At 51.3% G+C, this 16,048-nt stretch overlaps 1 protein-coding gene across 6 annotated transcripts in view; it reads right to left on the bottom strand.

Moving 5' to 3' along the window:
* Positions 1–16,048, bottom strand: part of PAX2 (paired box 2) — an 80,638-nt gene that overhangs the window by 16,611 nt on the left and 47,979 nt on the right. For all 6 annotated transcript variants that reach the window (XM_027113111.1, XM_027113109.1, XM_027113114.1 and 3 more), the window contains 2 exons: positions 5,294–5,469; positions 2,966–3,092 (listed from right to left, as the gene is read on the bottom strand). In XM_027113111.1, the coding sequence (XP_026968912.1) occupies positions 2,966–3,092; positions 5,294–5,469 (303 nt within the window). The remainder of the gene's footprint in view (positions 1–2,965; positions 3,093–5,293; positions 5,470–16,048) is intronic.

Raw genomic sequence — 16,048 nt, 5'->3', positions numbered from 1 at the left:
GGGGAGGGGAGGCTTTGGGGCCGAGCCCCGGCCTCTGGCAGCCACCCTTGCCTGCAAAGTGATTAGCTGTGTCCTGGCCCACTGGGCCCCACTCTCCCCTCTACACAATAGTCCAGGCTCCTCTCTCCTCTCAGTCCTGACCTTGTGGAACAGCTGTATCAAGTGGCTGGTGAAGTTTGAAATCAGCCTCCAGTGCCAGGAGGTGGCAGGAATATCAATAAGGTCAGGTTGAGCTAGGGCTTCCTGGGCTGGTTTCCTCAGGACTCATTCCCAAAGGTTTGCAGCCTCAGCTGCCTGTCCCTGGGGAAGAAGATGAGCTGGGGGTTTAGGATGTGGGGGATGAAGAGGGCTCCTTGAACATCTTGGCACACTCAAGCCAGGCTGTGGCCACAGGATGCCCTCCTGCTCTCTCACCTGTAGCACATACCTGGCCAGAATCACCTGCCGGAAAGTGCCTCCCCTTTTCCTCCTCCACCAAAGCCCTTCATACTCTCCAACCAAATAAGCTCTTAAAGAATCTTGGAGGGCAATTTTTACAAATACACCAAAAGCCCCTCCCATATCCCAGCTATTCTTGGAGCCCAGTTCTAGGTGCCAACATCTTTCTAGAGAATCTCACCTGAAATCCACCTCTCTGGTCTGCTCTCTACATCACTGCTCACCACTACCCGCAAACTCCTGGCCCGAAGGCTAATGTGCTGGACCCATTCCTGAGATGATCCATGAAGCCTCTGGGCACTGCCCTGTTTCTCACCCTGACAGTACCTCCAGCAAATTCTGTTCATCCCCATAATAAACACATCATGAATCATTCATCTTTAATAGATTATGCAAATTAGGAAGACGTAAAATCAACAAAGATCAATAACTGCAGCCATTTAATTGCCAGCAAAAACATTTTAAGAATGAGCATAATCTGTAGCCCTTTCTCGGGTAATGGCACCATTAATCCAAACATTGGATCTTGGCCTAAGCGTAGAAAAATCATTCCCTCCCCCCTCCCCCCTCCCCCCACCCCTCCCCCACTTCTCCACACACTTCTCTCTTTTTGGTAATTTCCAGTTTCTGAGCAAGTTTCCCTGTCATTACCACTGGTGAACAGCTCCGAATGTTAATGGTTCTGCTTTTGTTACTCCTGGCTTGATTGAAATGTCGCATACAGATTGAGATGTTAGTGCTAACTTGCCACCTGGGAATGTCAAGCTGGGTCTGAAATGAACTTTTCTCACACTTGGATCCAGATGGATCAGCCGGAGATGTTCCCAGGCTGAGCTGGGACCGTTCCAGGGCCATGGGGGGGAGGCGGGCGGGGGATGCTCAAGGTGGAGGCACTTTTCTGCACCAGCCTGAGTTCTCCTGCTGCAGGAACCCTACCACAAAGATCCTTCTCTCCACCCCAGGAAGCCTCTGCCTTCTAGACTGTGGCCCTGGGCCCAGGGAAGCACAGTTGGGGTTAGAGAAAAGTCTCCTGGGCTCTGTTTTGCTGCTGCCTGGGGTGGGCCACTTTTGGGAGGTGACCAGTGTGACTCTCAGCAGATCAGGAGAAACATGGCCTGGCCTGGACCATCACTCTTTCTTGGGTCAGAACACCCACAGCTCAGAGAGCTTCCGAACCGGGCTATGGAGGGTTCTTGCCGAGGGCCAGTTGATCATAGGCTGTATCCTGACCCAGCTTATGTTGTCACTCCCAAAAGCCCATCTAGGTCTCCGACACTTCCAGAACTCAACCTCTGATTGCCTAGCCAAAGAGCTCGACTCTGTCCAGGCCGGAAACAGCTGTACCAGGATACCCCTTAGGGAGAATCTGGGAAAGCTAACAACAGGGCTCTCCCAAGCCCCCCAGGTGGAGGCCAGGTGGCCACTCGCAGCCCATCTCAGACCTGAGCCGTGCTCAGAACAGCTCCAAGTCAGAACCAGTGCGCTGTCCTCCAGTGGGGCCATGCCCGCTCCCTGCCTTTGGTGACGCTGGCTGCTGCCAGGTCCCCAGGCCGCCTCCGCTCGCCTTGTCGGCAGGTAACGCCTCAGTGTCTCCCAATCACCACCAAGACCCTTCTCAATCATTCTTTCTCCCAAGGAACAAACGGCACATTGGCTTTAGTGTCTCCAGAATAATTAGGTGAATTTTAATAACACCTCAATGTGTGTCTCTCCCACTTGGGCACTTTCCTGGCCCGGAAACCCTTCTGCAGTGCCAGCCGCCTTCCACAGCCCTCAGCTCTGTGGCCTGGAGCTTCATCAGCTGGGCTCTACACTGCACTGCACCTCAGCCTTCTTCCCCTCTAGCTGCCTCCGCTGCTCCTCCCTCATCCATGCCAGCACCTGGATTGGGTGCCCCCTCCCCCTGCCTTTTGACTGAGGGACAGGCCGGACCCTGCCTGGCCTTGAAATCAAGCCTTGGTCTTAGTGATTTCTCTGGGAAGCTGGAGAAAGGCTGAAATAATTGAGCTTACCTATAACCACATGGCCAGATGCCACGCTCTGAAGCCCAAAGCCACAGCTTTGGAACACCAGGCTGCCCAGAGGAGAGGAAAGCAGGTCCCCCAGGGGCCTCGGGGACACAGGAGTGTGGAGACTCGACACTGGGCACTCATGCTCCACTCTTGCCAGCCCGGCCTATTTGCCCTCATTCTCCTGCACACATCCTAACAAGAGGCTCATAATTCCGGCCACCTTGGTGGAGGCAAGAAAAAAGGCAAAGGAAGAGGCAACAGGATGGGCAGAAAGAACCAGCCCTAGCCCTTCCTGGCTTTGACATTTCCAGGCTGGAGCGTACAGAGACCCTGACCACGGTTTTTTCTCCCACATCTGCACACATCTGTTCAGGAAGCACCCTGGTTTCTGGAGACTCACTCTCTCTACAGAGATCATGGCAGGGAGCCCGCTTGTCACGCTGGGCCCCAGATGGCATGGGCTGAGGTGCCCCCCCACTGAAAGCAGTTTCCCACCCTCCTGGAAGCCCCCTTACCGGTCACAACGGGGTATGTCTGCGTGCCCGACACGTTGCTGCCCAGCTCGGGGTTGGTGGATGCAGATAGACTCGACTTGACTTCATCAAGCCCAGGGGTCAGTGCTGGGAGGGAGTACTCGTTCCCCTGGGAGGAGAGAGAAAAGAGACAGCTCACTATTGACGTACACATGCGGAGAGAGGGCTTGGTGTGCAGATGGGGAGGAGGAACGGGGAGCCCTCCCAGATGGGGTGGAAGGAGATGGCCAGGCAGAGGGCGGGGAGTGTGGGAGGGGCGGGCTCGATGGATGATGGAGAGTTGTGCGTGGGTGGGGGCAGACCTGACTCTGGGAAGCTGAGGTACAGCCTGTACATTCTCAGTGGGCACCCCAGCACCCTTTACATCTCTGTAGCATCTCTTGTCTAAGAAGCCCCAAAGGCGGGGTTTAGCAGTGGGAATCCCCCTGCTGAGAGGCAAGTGGTGTTCTAAGGTCCCCCGGGGGTAGGGAGTCTTGGGGAGGAGGGGCGAACCCTGACATGATGGCAGAGGCAGTAGCTGGGGGAAGGGCCTAGTGGGGCCTCGAGCCTGGCACTGCTGGGCTGGCTGACCGGGTGCTGGAGCCCCTTTTTAAAAAACAAACAAAGACTGCCTCACGGGCCCCTCGCTCTCTGCCTGTGCACTGGGGTATGAAATTGGGGAGGGGGAGAGTCCACATGGCTAACAGAAGGGTGGGAGGGGGCCAGTCATTGACTCTGAAAGGGTGTCCTGCCTGAAACACTCGGGTAATTGCCTTTTTATTGCAGCCACCGCCAAGCCAGACCCCAGAGCTGGGCTGACCAGGAGCCCGCACGAAGCAGGAAAAGTTGCTCTGATTAATATTATGTTAAATTAAAACTGATTTTCTGCTCTTTCGGGTCCGTTTTTTTTCCCTTCCGCTTCCTGGCCCCCCCAGAGGGCCCCCTCCCCTCCCTGGCTGGACAGGATTGCCTCGTCATTTCCAATTCCTTCTCGTATTGATCTTCCTGTAGAAATCAGTTTTGTAATTAGCTGCAAATTAGGCCTTCTACTGGGGGTGAAGCTGCCCCCTGATTTATCACCAGAGTAATTCGCTGTGATCGGAGAGAAATTAAAATGAACTCAATTAGGCTTCGGATTTGCTTTATGGGCCCTGCTCCGAGTTTCAGGGGGAAAAATGACTGTGCTGGTGTTTAATAGTCTAATGAAAGTAAATAAAGGTTATTCATTGTAATACAGCCGGGGACTCGGGGAGGGTGCACCAAGCCGCCCGCCTCCGCCGGCTCCTCCTTTGTTGGTTTATGGCTCAGGGCACCTTAAAAAGACTTTTGATTTTTGTTTTATGAAGACAAACAGCTTACGGGATAAAAGGACGGGCGGGGAGAAAGGCGAATGGCTGGGAGCTGTCGGAGTCCTAGAGTGGAACTGCGCTGCGCAGTCTGTGCGGTTGCGCTGGTGCGTGTGGGTGTGTGCCCGAGTGGGCACACGTGGCAGGCTGTGCTGTGCTGAGGCCGTGGGCCTGGCCTGGGCTTTAGTGGGGGGGGATGGGTGTGTGCTCACGCGTCGGAGTGTGTACACAGGGGGCTGTCCTGGTGTGTGCATGGAGGCAGGCGTGGAAGTGCGCTGAGCTGGTGGTCTGTGGGGCGTGCACACCTACTGGCTGAAGGGCTGTGCTGTGAGTCCTGTGGGCTGGGCGGCGGGTGGGCAGCAAGCAGGTGGGTGGCGGTGGTCTGTGAACACGTGCACACAGGTGAATGGGAGCAGTTAGGAGATGTGTTTCTATGCTGTGTGATGTGCTGGTGTGTTGTGGGCTGCATCCCGTGCTGTGTGTTCTGGGTTGCTCTTCATCTGTGGGAAGTATTGCGTCTGAGGGGTAGGCTGTCAGGAGGTAGGCACAGCGGGCTCACCTCCTGACGCCCCAGGCTTACTCAGACTTTCTGTAGGACCCTAGGGGCATTTAGGCAAGGGACGTTCCTGAGTACTCTATGCCAGAAGCACAGAATGGCAGGGCTGGAAACGACCTGTCAGATCATCTGTCCAAGCCCTTCATTCTACAGACGGGGAAACAGGATAGAACTGAAACTGAAATGGGATTAAGATTTACCTACAGCCATACTCGCGCCCAGAACTCACCCTTTCTAACTACCATATACTATGACGATTTTCTTAGCTCTGCTATGATGTCCCTGTGTGAGCGTGTTCACACAGCGCACCCAAAGGCAGCACACACGATGCTGGGTGTGCGTGTGGCTGACCCACGTGTGCACGTCCTCCGGAGGCCTTGCTCTGCCCAGTCCCTTTCCACTTCTGCAAGCAGAAAGCTTCTTCCTCACCTGCTCTGATTTGATGTGCTCTGATGCCTGGAAGACGTCAGGGTAGGAAGGACGCTCAAAGACCCGATCCAAAGCTTCTAGCTGCTGCTGGGTGAAGGTGTCAGCTCGCAAGTGCTTCCGCAAACTGTCCACGCCACTCTGGGAATCTCCATTGGGGACTGAGCCCTCAGACACATCTGGAGGACACAGGGACACTCGGGGCATGAGTGCAGGTCAGCAGAGGCACACAGTGGGCAAAGATGACGGGCACCTGGCTCGGCCCCCAGGGCTTTGCACCCCTGCTGGGACCCCTTTTCCCCAGTTTTCAGGCTGGGAGGGGCTGGCCCAGGGGCTGGCCATGCCTCAGAGACCTGGCTGAGAGAGCCAGAGCCCCTGAATGTCCTGGGAAGAGAAAGGGAAGCTGTCACAACTCGGGGGCGTGGGAAGGACTAGGCAGAGGCCATCTCCCCAGGGCACGTCTCCCCTGAGCCCCTTCTGTCCCCCCCTCGCCTGGATTGGCCTGGGGAAGGAGCTGGGTGTCTTGGGCCAGCATTACCCAGCCTGTGGAGAATTGAACTCGGCTCTGAGATGAATTTCAGTTCCACTGACTCCAAGGGTGGAAAATCATCAAATCTCCGAGGCTGAGTGTAACATGGAGACTGGGTGAAGTAATTAACTTCACCACTGAGGGAGGAGGGACTCAGGGCCCAGCTGAGGCCCAGCTTGCGTTGTGCCAGGCCTGAGACTGGAGCAGACAGCAAGTGGCACGTGAGTCATGAAATGCAACCTGGGCAGAGACTGAAGACTGGGTCCCTGTAGATGCTGCTGTGCCCGGGCCACCCTCCTCAGCTTGTCCCTGACCTGGACTCTGGCGAGGCTCCGCCAGAGGCCAGCTCCTTGGCCGCCTGGTTCCTCCTGCAGTCTCTACAGGAAGCTGAGACTCGCCCCATGTATGAAAAGCCACGGTGCAGCCACAAAGTGCCCGCTCCCTGGGGCTGTAGGCCAGTCCTGTCTGTGTACTGCTCTCCCCAGGCCTCCCACCACTCTGCTACCCTTCCCTCCCTGGACCTGCCCTCTATCCCGGTCCACTGGGGTTTTCAGAGTTCACAGCGGGCCAAGTACCTGCTGTGCCTACACTCCCTGACCCCACACCCTGCAACTTCCCGGGCTCAAAGCTGGGTCCTCCCAGCCACAGCTTGGCCACTCCTTGGCTTCCCTAGCCCAAGACCAGCTGGGGAGCCTTCGGCCTGGGGCCAGCCCATGCTGTAGGCCCCAGGGTGTTCCTCTGGGACTGTTATATATATCAGTTTATAGGTGATTATACGATATGATATAATCAATATTGCATTATATACAGTAACACCGTACAGTATCATTCAGGAGAGCATAGAAAATATTACGTATTGATTAACCTCAACCTGCAGCCATCCCCTCTTGCTGGCCTCCCAGATGGAGCAAGGGGGTCTGCTTTCCTAATGGGACTTCCTGTCTTCACTCGATCCTGGAGGGGGTGGGAGAGCAAAGAAAGGGTGTGTGTGTGTGTGTGTGTGTGTGTGTGTGTGTGACAGAGAAAGAGAGAGAGAGAGAGAGAGAGAGAATGGAGACCAGGATCGTGCCTGAGGTGGACAGACAGACACAGGGACAGCCTTGATGATATTTCTATGTTCCCTATGTTCCTAAGGCCACAAAACTTGGTTGTTGTGTTTTTTTCGTGTAAGCTTCTGGAATGATTTTCTGTCTTAGAGGCAGTGTATGCATCTCTCTATATGAGTTAGGGTGTGACATATTTATTTTTCCCTTTTGTGTATTTTCTGTATATATGCATTTCTACACGAATAAGCATCCAGATAGATAAGCGTCTGGGAATGTGTAAGTGACAGTCCAGGAACCTTTCTGAAAAGGTGCATGTGTACGTGTGTGACTGCATGGGGAGTGTGAGCCCACGTGCCCCCGTGTTTCTTCTGTGCCTGCTTCTCTCTCAAGGATCTGCCATCATCTTAATGCTACCCCTTGGGGCTACTTGCATGTTTTATGGTGTCTAATTCTCTCTTGCTGGAGGCCTCCTACCTTTTTGGGAAACACTTCTGTCAGAGCAGAGGGAGACAGCGAGTGTCTTTGTGTGTGGTTACTGCAGTGTCACCAGTGAGTCCTGGCAAGTAAAGTGCATTTGTCTGCGAACATGGGCTCACGTTATGTGCGTGGGTGTGTGCATATGTGTGGTGAGACTCATACTATGCCTCTGTGTAAATTTGTGTATATGCCTGTGTGTGGCTTGGCCCAGCCCGCGCGCGCGCGCGTGTGTGTGTGTGTGTGTGTAGGGGCTGAACTGAAGCTTTGTCCTCAGGTCACTGGCTGGAGGAGTCTCTTTTCCTTCATTTATTCAGGGGCTCTTCAGATCTTGACAAATCTGTCACTCTAAATTTGCGAGAGATTATGGTGCTCTCTCCCCAGCCCTCAGAGAGGTGATATATGATATCTGCTGCCCCTATTGATTGCCTGATCTGGTGGCAGAGGCCGGCGAAATGAACTTGAAATGAACATCATGCCTCAACTCATTGTGCGTATAATACACTACTTAATCCCACATTTTTCAGCCGCTATGGAATTCAATTGATCAATCATGTTCCACTGATAGTACTGTTTTAGGGGTTATTGCTGCTCCCTCCACTCACTGACCTTTTTATTTATTTATTTATTTTTTGTATACTCAGGCCCTGGTGATAAAACAGGTTACAGAGGCAGCGATGGAAAGGGGGAGGGAGGAAGGAAAGGCAAAAGGATGGCTGCTACTGGAAGAGGTGGCCGAGGGTCCGCGGAAAGGGAGGAAGAGGAGAGGGAAGGGGGGTGGGGCAAGGAAGAGACAGAAGGTGCTAGAGGAGCAGAAAAGCAAACTAGTCTGATGCAAGCAGGAGAGAATCGCCAAGGGAGGCTGCAGGAGGCTTGAGGAAACTCCTCAAAGGAGAAGGAAGGTGATAGGGAGGTGGGAAAGGCAGCAGTCATGATGAACGGCGAAGGAGCACAAAGAAAGTTCTGGGGAACAGGGAGGACAGCCACAGGGGTAGGGAGACGGCAGTGGCATTACTGGTGGGGGACAGGGAGGCAGTGTCCCCCAAATCAGCCAGAGGGCCCACAGGCTCTCCCAGGCTCTCCCCAGAGGCCAGGGTGGTGCCCTTCCCTCAGCTAGAGAAGGAAGGGAGGAGTGAAGGCAAGGAGGAAGGGCGGGAAGGGAGTGAGGGAAGTAGGCCGGGAGAAGCCTGGGCTCAGAGGTCAAAGGAGGAGAAGCTCAGGGAAGAAGGAAGCCCAGAGGCAGAGGCAGGGCAGAAAGGGAGAGAGGAAGAAAGGGAAGAAGCTTCCTACACCAGACGCCTCAGGAAGCACAGGCTGGGCTGAGGGCCCTTGTTACAGGAATAACCCAGCTGGTTCTGCTTTTCCGGAAGCCTGTGTATCCAGTGAGGACGGTAGCCCGGGGCCTGGATGGGGGTGGGGTTGGAGGGTAGAGGTTGGAGGAGGAAAGAAGAAGAGAGTAGAGGAAGAGCAAAAAAGAAAAAAGAACATGGAAGAAGAGAATTGAAAAGGAAGAGAAAACGAAGCTGTTGTCAGTACCACCCACTTGCAGGGACCTACTCAGGAGATGGAGAGAGAGGGCTGCGTGGGCGGGCGGGTGCTTCCCAAGGTAGAGTCTCAGCGGTGGCAGCAAGGGAGAGGGATGGAGCTGGGCTATGAGACACTGCCAGGCCCAGGCACCGAAGGGCTCTCTGGCAGAGCTGGGCTAACATGGAGGAAGAGGCAGAAACAACTCCTGATCTGGGCTGCAGAGTGAGTAGCAAGGAAAGTAATTAGATAGCACCCACCCCCTTGTGCCAAGGAGCCAGGCTGGGAATTCCCTGTGGGCAGGAACCATGACCGGTGCATCTCTGTAGATCCAGCGCCAGGCATGGAGCTGGGCACAGACTTGATACTCAATGGATGAATGAGTGAATGAATGAATGAATGAACGAGGCTCTCCTGGGTGGCATTCAAAGCCAGACTACTGGCAGAAGGCCTCTGGACCAGCCACCTGGCTGGCTTAGCATCCCAGGACACCCAGTTACCTGTCAGGCAAGTCCCACACATCCTTAGCTGTCAGAGGATATGGGAAGACCCACGACAGGCCCCTGGGTAGACTCATGCCCCTTCTTCACCTGCCCCACTGCTTGTTAGCTTCCAACAGCATTGACTCTGGTCCACAGAGGCCCTTCCCACTCTCACCAACACCTTCCTGCCCACCTATGGTACTTCTACCCAAGGACAGAGCACACCGTGTTGCCAGTTAAGAGTGAAACTTAACCTTGGAGCTGCAGAACTGCCATCCAAGGCAGCTGGCAGAGGCTGCTTGAGAAGTGGGCCCAGAGATGGCCCCTATGTTGGACTCACCACACCACGGCCCTTCGCAAAGAGTAGGATAAAGTGGGTCTATCTGCTCATTCTTGGTTCCAGGGAAGGCCTTTCCTAAATGACAGAGCAGGCCCTCAGCCTTCACCTTGATGGGAAAACCAGCCCCTACCTTGTCAGGGCTCCAAGAGGAGGGCTGGAGTATGATGCCTCATGGCCTGGACTTTCTGGAGCAGTTCTGATTTCCAGTATTCTTTCCCACTCTCAGGCCACATTTTCAGATTGAGGTTGGAAAATGTGGCTGCGAAGGTTTAGTAAGATTTCCCAGAGCAAGGAAGATACCCTGTGCTCGTTGGTCCCATATGTGGAGGATTCGGTCCTGTTCTGTTGTCCCCTGCCCAGCCACCATCCATTAGCAGCTCACAGTACTGTGAGCTTGTTACATGCCATTTAATCCTCCCAACAACCCTGTGAGGTAGGTGCTGTGACACCTATTTTAAAGATAAGGAAACTGAGGCAAAGAGAGGTTAAGTAGCTTATCCAAGGCCATGCAGCTGGTAAATGACAGTTGGGATTTGAATTCAGGTCTGTTTGACTCCAGAGCCTGCTCTCCACATCATTTCACTCTGCTGCCCCGGGTGCCAATCCCAGGGGACCCAGTTGAGGGCCACTTGGCCCCACCCAGGACACTGCATCCCTCCCAGCATCCCCCCTTTTCTACTTTGTACCCTCCCTACACTGAGGCTACCGCCTATGGCCCCTGAGCTGGCCGAGCCCAGACTGCCGAGAATGATGAGGGGACACCTGGTCCAAACTCCTCATTTTAAGGTAATGAAAACTAGCAGGGTGGGTGGTGAGGTGGGGGAGGGGAGGTGACCAGTCCAAGGTCACACAACTGAGTAGCAGGACCCTCAGAACTGGAGCCCATTCCAGGTGCTTTGTCCACTATGGCATGAGCCGTAGCATCTCTGAAGGAGAGTGAGCTACCATAAGTCCTTTTCGGAATGAAGCAAGATATAAATACATTAATTAAATTAAACAAACTGCTGAGTTAAAACTTTGACGTAGATTACTCTTTCAAAGGGAACAAAGGTTCATATTGTCTTCTCCTCTGACCACTTCATATTTGCTTGCAGTTAACAAAAGCTTTCACAGACCTTATGTTATTTGGGCTTCTTAACTACTCTCCAAGGTAGCTAGGGATTATAATCCCCTTTTTACTGGTGAGGAAACTGAGGCTCAGAGTAAATGAAGTGCAGCATAAATGAGGGTAAGTGGCTAGGTCAAGGGCATATCTACCAGGGAGCCTGGCACAGGGAAGATGCCTGTGGACAGTTGTAGCCTGAGTCCCAATGAGGAGCAGCAGCTGCCTGCCCAGCCCATGTGCAGAGCCTGGGATCCAGCAGTGGGGCCCTGATCTCCGTGCAAAAGAAGAGAATTGTAAAACCAAAGATCACCTTGACTGGAAGGAGAGCCACCCACAGGGTAACAGTGATTACTCCCTGATCATGAGCAAATTCTTTTCTTCTCATCTAAGTTTTTCTGTATGATCCAGGCCTTGTACAGGAAGCACATACCACTTCTAGAATCATTAATAAAAATGGCTTTTACTCCTCAACAAAAAGATGTGATTTCCTCATTCACTTAACCTTGTCACTCCCCATCCATTCCTGGGCCACCCTGGAGCAGAGCCCTACCTCCCACGCCTCTGACCCCAGGCCAGAGCCCTCTTGCTGGCCAATCATGAATAGGGCTGGCCGGTGAGGTCTCAGCAGCTTGGGGAGGGGGACAGGCACTGAACACCATGTATTAGGGATGAGGGCTAGAGACAAGGGACAAAACAGAAGTGTTCTGTCTTCCTTGTGTGTTGACACTGTACCTGAATCTCCAAAGCAGTCCCTACAAGGGACAAGAGAAATCTCTTGTGCTGACCAAAAGGTAGGTGGGGGTGATGGTAATAGAGAGAATGAAATAATGCCATTTCCTTGCTCAGAAAGCACCAAGGCTCATCAAAATCAAAGTGGAATGAATAGGGGCTGCCCACCAAACCCCAAGAAGTAGGAATTAGGCATTTGAGAGAAATTCCTTTAAAGTATAGCAAAGAACTATATTAACTTCAGTTTTCCAAGCCCAAATACACACATCTACCCATCTATGGGGAAACTGACAATATTAGGGCTTCCACCTACACTCATTAAATCCATTCACTTTTACGAGGTATTTACTATCATTCTTATCTTTCAGATGAGAGGCAAAATTATTTGTTCAATATCATCCAACTAGAAAGTAGGCAAAGGCTGGATCTGAACTCAGGAATGTCTGACTCCAAAGCCCTCTCCACTCTATCAAATTTGCCTTCCCTGTCAAAGATCATCATCACTGTCATGTACTGAGCACTAACTATGTACTAGGCAGGCTCCAGGTTCTTTATTACACATTATCTCTAATTCCCACATAACACTTGCAGAAGAGCTACCATTAATCCAATGTTACAAAAGAAGAAACAAGCCGAGGGAGAGTGAAAAACATGTGAGTGCTTCACACAGCTAACAAGGAGCAATCCCAGGGAAAGTCAGTCTCACTTCACCTGTAGACCAAAAATGACCTGAAAAAGTGATATAGGAAGAAAAAAGAAATGTGTGGAGGAAGTGGGGACAGTAGGTGATGGACCTCAGCCTCTAGGGGGCTTCGGGGAAGAGGAGGGGTCGGGGCGCTGATCCGGGTGGGAGCTCTTTGTTGCATCCCAGTCTGACCAGTGGCCTCTGCCCCCTCTCCCTGTCTTAGCTCCTCTAACGCCACCTTCCTCCTCTGAGGGGTTCACTCCCAGGCCGCCCCCAGTCTCCCCAGCTGCCAGTTGTTGCAGTTTCAAACTCAATTGTTCTCCTCAGTGCTGAGGCAAATGGAGTCATTAATTACCTTCTATCGGCTGGGCTGAGTTCAGAATGCGATCAATATCCCCGCTTGTCATTCAGGGCAGCCTGCCTGTGCGCTCCGGCCCCACCCCCACGGTGGCGCAGGACCTCGAGGTCTGGGCTGCCACCCTGGCCTCCTATCTGGTTGAGAACGGGGAGAGAGGTCGGGGATGCTGAGGAATGGGGCTGCTTTCCGGACTGGGAGAAGAGCGAGGATTAACAAAACGGGGAGGGGAGGGGGCAGAGGGGAGCGGGAAGGAGAAAGGAAAAGGAAGGAGCATGAGGGGTGAGGAGAGAAGGGCAGGAGACAGAAGGAGGAGGGAGGAGGAAATGGGGGAGCCATGAGCTGGGAAGAAGCTGATGCAAACACTGTCTGTCCAAGGAGGTGGGATGACATTCCCCATGGTCTCCTGTCCTTATACCAGACGATCCGTGGGACTGCCCTGGCCAGTCACCCCAAGCCACGCTCAAGAGGAGGGCATGAAGAAGTCCTTGGAAACCTGGCCCGAAGCTTTGGCTCTGAGCAAGACCAGCTTCTGCCCAGCCTTCCAGCCCCGGAGAACCTGCTAACCCTGACCAAGCCCTGCTTCTAAACACTCCATGAGTTCACGATAGGGTGGAAGGCAGGGGCATGGCTACCTGCCTGCCTGACCTCAGTCTTACTGGGCCCATCTACACCCATGTGCCTCTGGGGACACTAACTACACTAGTGGCCCTAATGTGACACTGAACTAGGAGTATCATCTCCTGGGTTGAAATCCTAGTTTTGTCCCTCACGTGCTATGTGACCTTGGCCAAGTCCCTCGAGCTTTTCTGGACTGAGTTTCCTCAGATGAACACCAGAGGGTTGCTAGCTCCTACCTCAGCAGTGTTCACTTCTCTTTTCTCTGTGTTCCAGTAGACATCTATCCAAACCACTGTTGTAGAAATAATAATAATAACTAAAATCGATCCAGCTCCTATAATGGTACCAGACACTATGCCTAACATAATCCACTGATTCAATCCTTACAGTAACAGCAGCTCACGTTAAGTGCTTACTATATATACATAGGGCACTCATCTAAGAATTTTATATATATTGACTTGTTTAATTTTCACCAGAACTTAAGCAGGAAGCTCCTATTGTTATCCCCATTTATTTTGTAGGCGAAGAAATGGAAGTGAAGAGGTTCAGGAACTTTCCTGAGGTTACAGAGCTAACACGTGATGGAGCAGTCAGAAGCAAACCCAGACAATAAGCCTCGGGCAGTTCAGCTCATAATCTGGAGAAACCAAGGGCTACACAGGCTATGTAACTCGCCCCGAAGTACTTATTCCAGCCAGTAAGTGGCAAAGCCAAGTTTAGAATCAATATGTATCGTAGTTATTACTGTCATTATTTTTTTGGCCACATGGCACGGCTTGTGAGAGCACAGGGTCCTAACCACTGGACCGCCAGGGAATTCCTACGTCGTTATTTTTTAATGTTTGTTTTCTTCACTAAACTGTGGCTATTTTAAAGGCAGGGACCCATCTTTTTCATGTATGTAAACTTAGCCCAGGGCCTGACACATAGTAGGTGGCAAAAAATGTTGGCTGATTTGTTGCATAGAATTCCCAAAGCAAAGATTGATCCATTCTTTACTTGCCTTGCAGTTTACCTTTTAGAAGGAAAAAGAAGCAGTGTAGGACATTGCCACTCTGGATTCAGTGTTATCACATTTTATAGCTAGAAAGTGTCATGGAGATAATTTAATCCGTTCCCTCTTAGAGATTTAAAAAGAAAAAAGAGGCTCAGAAAGGTTGAGTAATTTCCCCATGTCACACAGCTAGTCATCGTTAGGATTCAGAGGTTTCTCAGACTCGTGCCCTTTTCTGCTACCCCAGGCTGCTTAATTCTGACCAAGAAAGAAAAAACTGATAAAAAGGAACTGTTGGGGATCTGGGGAGAAAGCACCCATGTCTAGAGGTGACAGGAGCAAAAGGAGGGGGCATTGCACAGAATCTGACTTGAGAAAAGCAAACTGCTATGTGTTGAGGGAAAGAATGGTTGTGTGATCCCATGGCAAGAGATTCTAGAAGGGAATATAATTCCATGAGGACAGGATGCTCTAAAAATGAAATTCTGCTGCTACAAGCTCAAATAATCAACCTGACCAAGTAAAGGGAGTGGGAGTGGGAGTGGGGGAAGGGTGGAAAGAGAGGGTCTTGAAGGGAAATCATTGTTGTTGCACATGAATAAGCTTTAAAATATGATGAGCCTAGATTTTAAAAGAACATGTACATGGAACAGTGGAAGATTATGCAGCCATTAAAAAATCATATGTTTTCAAAGAATATTTAATGATATGTGAAAATGGTCCTATATAATGTTAAGTGAAAAAAAGCGAGACACAAGCTGTATATACAGTATAATTCCAATTCTGATAAAAATTATATATATATTTAATTATGTATACACAGGGGAAAAAAAGACTGTAAAGAATATGCCAAAATTCTAAATCTCATCACCAAAATTCTCTTGGTGATGAGATTATGGGTGATTTTTTTTTTAATTTACTGTATCCTCCAAATATTTTTACAATGAGTATACATTACACTTATTATCAGACAAAAGTTATTTTTTTTCCTCTTATAAGGGACACACACAACAGATGGAAAGAGGGGACCATAACCAGGGATGGATATGAGAGTAGCAGGAGCCTGTCAGGAAGACAAAAGCTCAGAACAAGCTGAAACAACAAAAAAGGGCCTTGGTAGCTACGTCTGGAGAAAGAACAAAAAGGAAGGCTAGCTTAAGCTCAGTGCTCAGGAAAGGATGCAATGCTGAGAGAGAAGGCGGAACTTCTCAACCCCTGGCTTGACGTGGTCTTCTCCATCAAAGAAAAGGATCTTCAAAATGGGACCAGGAGGAGTTGCCCAGGTCAGGAGGAGGCCAGGCAGGTACCTCTTAACCATTTCAATTGAGTTACCTCTCCCAGGCCCAGATAATTCATATATCAGAACTCAGGTGAGGCAGGGTGGTGGCTGGGGGGAGGTAGATAGCATCCTAAAGTTTTTGTTGATAATCCTTGAGTGGTCACAATAAAAGGGCAACACAGTGACAAAACCAATGCCATCGTGAAAAGGGGAGAAAGGTAAGCTTATGCAAACAACAGTCTAGTACATTTAATATTAGGGTCTGGAAATCTTTTAGAAGAAATTATCATGCCGTTAATGTGTGGGCATTAGAAAAGAAAATGGTAATACTGTGGAGTCTGCATGCACTCCCCAAGAATACGTGGTAGCACATTAACTAGTTATCAGTGCTTAGATCAAACGCCATCCCTACAAAGACTTCCTCAATCGCCCTGATGGGAAGCAACTGCCCCCCGCTGCTTTACATTTATCGTAGCACTTTATACCTTGATCATAGATCTACCACATTCTGCTTGTGTAATGGTGTGCACATCTATCTCCCTACTAGATTAGAAGCTTCTTGAGGTCAGGGACTGTGTCCTTCCTATTTACC

Source organism: Aethalodelphis obliquidens, unplaced genomic scaffold (assembly GCF_003676395.1).
Source record: "Aethalodelphis obliquidens isolate GAN/ISIS:26980383/991018 unplaced genomic scaffold, ASM367639v1 scaffold11, whole genome shotgun sequence".
In the NCBI taxonomy this organism is placed as follows: domain Eukaryota; kingdom Metazoa; phylum Chordata; class Mammalia; order Artiodactyla; family Delphinidae; genus Aethalodelphis; species Aethalodelphis obliquidens.
The sequence above is the reverse complement of the archived record's forward strand: the minus strand, read 5'-3'. Positions and strand labels throughout refer to the sequence as shown.